This window comes from Ceratina calcarata, unplaced genomic scaffold (assembly GCF_001652005.2).
Source record: "Ceratina calcarata isolate Rehan_Ccalc_2016 unplaced genomic scaffold, ASM165200v1 scaffold852, whole genome shotgun sequence".
In the NCBI taxonomy this organism is placed as follows: domain Eukaryota; kingdom Metazoa; phylum Arthropoda; class Insecta; order Hymenoptera; family Apidae; genus Ceratina; species Ceratina calcarata.
Window position 1 is genome coordinate 138 of NW_017179863.1, and position 2,816 is coordinate 2,953.

At 42.3% G+C, this 2,816-nt stretch overlaps 1 protein-coding gene across 1 annotated transcript; it reads left to right on the forward strand.

Moving 5' to 3' along the window:
- Positions 1–852: 852 nt before the first annotated feature.
- LOC108631188 (nuclear RNA export factor 1) lies at positions 853–2,456 on the forward strand (the record flags this gene model as incomplete). Its single annotated transcript, XM_018034927.2, has 1 exon — positions 853–2,456. A coding segment is annotated over one exon (1,517 nt), but the record flags the coding sequence as incomplete, so codon positions are not given.
- Positions 2,457–2,816: the final 360 nt, after the last annotated feature.

Here is a 2,816-nt window from a genome sequence, read left to right on the forward strand (position 1 = left end):
CCCAGTCGAAACCTGCATGCATGCTTTTTACTCACATAATTATTATTATTAATTATTATTATTAGATTATACAGAGTGGTCTGTACGTGGTAGAACTGAAAATCGAAAAGGATTCTACATTGAGAAATGAGATGAAAACGTAGATCAGATGAAATGCAATTACACATAGTACGAAGCGAATAAACAAGAAAAGTTTATTTGTCGAATCCTATATCACCGATACGTTTATCGATTTTTCTTTAGAAACAGAAAGGGATGACGGGGAAGGGCGGGTTCAAGGGCTTCGAGTAGAGATCTGTTCTCGGGTTCGAAGTATCCAGCTAAGCGTAATGACGACTGCCGAGTGAATCGTGATGGATGGTACTCGGTGTATCTTGTATCGCGTTATCGCGGCTACCACTTGCTTATTAAACTGTTCGGGTATTCGTTGCGCGCGAGGAACAAGACCGAGGAAAAAGAGAGAGAGAGAGAGAGAGAGACGCGAAACGAATATAACGCGACGGCTTCGACCGGTAGAGGAAGATCGATGCTCGTCCCGGCTCGGACCGAAACTTTTAATAAATGTCATCTGCTACCGAGGTAGCAGCCCTCGACGACTCGTTATAAATCGCTACCGTTCGCTCGAGCTGGCCTCTTTAACCGATCAAAATTATCTGATCCTGGTCCAAACCGAAACTCACTAACCGTCCCCCTTTGTCCTATTCATTCGAATCCTGACGAGAACTCACTCATTTGTATCTCGCAGACTATTTCTATACCAGTGATCTTAATCATTTCACAATTTCCTCGTCATTTGAGAAATCACGAAATTCTATGCTCTTAATATTTTTTATAATTTTATGCTCTTATAAGGTAAAAGAGGTAGTACCTGGACGTTTCAAGAAAGGACACTGATGGGTCGTTCAGACGTGTGGCACAAAATCAAAGTCGTGAGAGGCACGCAATATGACAAAGAGACAGTACTGAAATCTATACTAGCTGCTATAGAGCCAGCAGACATGATTCCTGTACAATATCAAGCCAGTGGAGAGGACACGATATTCCTGGCACGAAACTGTGCTCACGCTTTGGACAAACTCTGCAAGACCAGTTTGATAATTAAAAACCCAGACGGAGATCCTCTGCTCTTAATCATAACTTTGGGATTCGCGTCTGTTCATGATATAAAGATCAACATGCAACCATTGCTTCGAACTGCTCTCGAGGCCAGATATAATGCCACGAAGAAATCCTTAAACCTAGAACAGTTTCGAAGAGATCCAGAAATGTCTAAGACTATTTACTCCCCATTGTCGCAACCAAAGGTTTTCAGTTACGTTCTCAAATTGGCGAAGAGTTCGATAGGTACGGTCGAACACCTAAACTTACAGAAAAACGAGCTCTACAGTTTAACTGCTATGAACGGTTTGAACTTATCGATCAAGTATCTCGATTTAAGGCACAACAACCTAATGAACATGGACGTTCTCTCGCCGCTGAAAGGCACACATATCACTAAATTATGGCTAGACGGGAATCCGTTATGTGAAAATTACTGCAAGCCGCAGCGATACATAGACTCAGCTTTAAAATATTGCCCAAACTTGGCCGAATTAGACGGTGTGCATATAGGAACGTCCGAGCTGATGCGAAGTTATACAAACTATTTTAAGGACGAGTCCAGGGAGGAGTTAGTCACCAAATTCGTTCACCACTTTTTCAATCTCTACGATCATAACGATCGGGCGAGCCTACGTGGGCTGTATCACCCGAACGCGTTCTATTCAATGAGCTTTGGCATCGCACACGCTTTAGCTCACAAAAGGAAACTGACACAATTCACGGCCAGTCGGAACTTGATGAAAAACGTAGATGCCACTAAGAAGCGGCAGCATCTCTACTACGGCCAGGACAACGTCCTAGCTAGCCTGAAGAGATTACCGAAGTCCTATCACGACAAGAATTCGTTCGTACTAGACCTGCTCTACGACGATGGGAAATGCCTGACGATCAATGTCAGTGGAATATTTAAAAACTCGTTCAACACGTCACAGATCTTGTGGTTCAGCCGAACGTTCATCATCCAAGCCTCTCCCAACAACTGCGAGTACAATATATTGAACGATCAGTATTACGTAGACGCGACGATGGAAGAGATACCAGCGAGCAGCATCGATTCGCAGATACCCTACGACGAGCTGCCTACCATCGCTTCCTGTTTCAGCAAGTTCGAGAAACAGGAAATGCTGGAGAAGCTCGCGGAAGTAACCACGCTCAACGACGACTGGTGCAGAACGTATTTGGAGGAATCCAAATGGGATCTACGAAAAGCAATTACGAATTTCATGAAGGATTACTCGTCCTCCTCGATTCCCTCGAATGCATTTTAAATACATCATCTTTTGTTCGTACAGAACATTTGAATAAGTTGTAAATGTTATATGAAATATTTTTTATAATATAGATCGTTAACTATGTACGTTGCATTATTATCCTGCCAGTCATCCTCCCACATTGACCTACCTGCTAACAGGTGTCTCTACGATGAGAATTAATATAGTATGCAAAAGTAAAAGCGATTTAATATAAATTTTTTGATCATCAGGGAAGAACCCGAGCCTCGGGTCAAGCGAAATATTGAAAGTTTGATCAGAATCAACTCGTGATTCGAAACTCAATTTCGAAGTCGTCATTAGATTCGCAGTTTTTATAGTATTTTCACATGGTATATAATAATCGGTATCGAATGCACCGACGGCTATCGAATTTTGTATGTGCTCGATTTTTTTTTTGGGGGTTCAACCCGGACACAAAAATTTCCTTATTCACGAATTCTT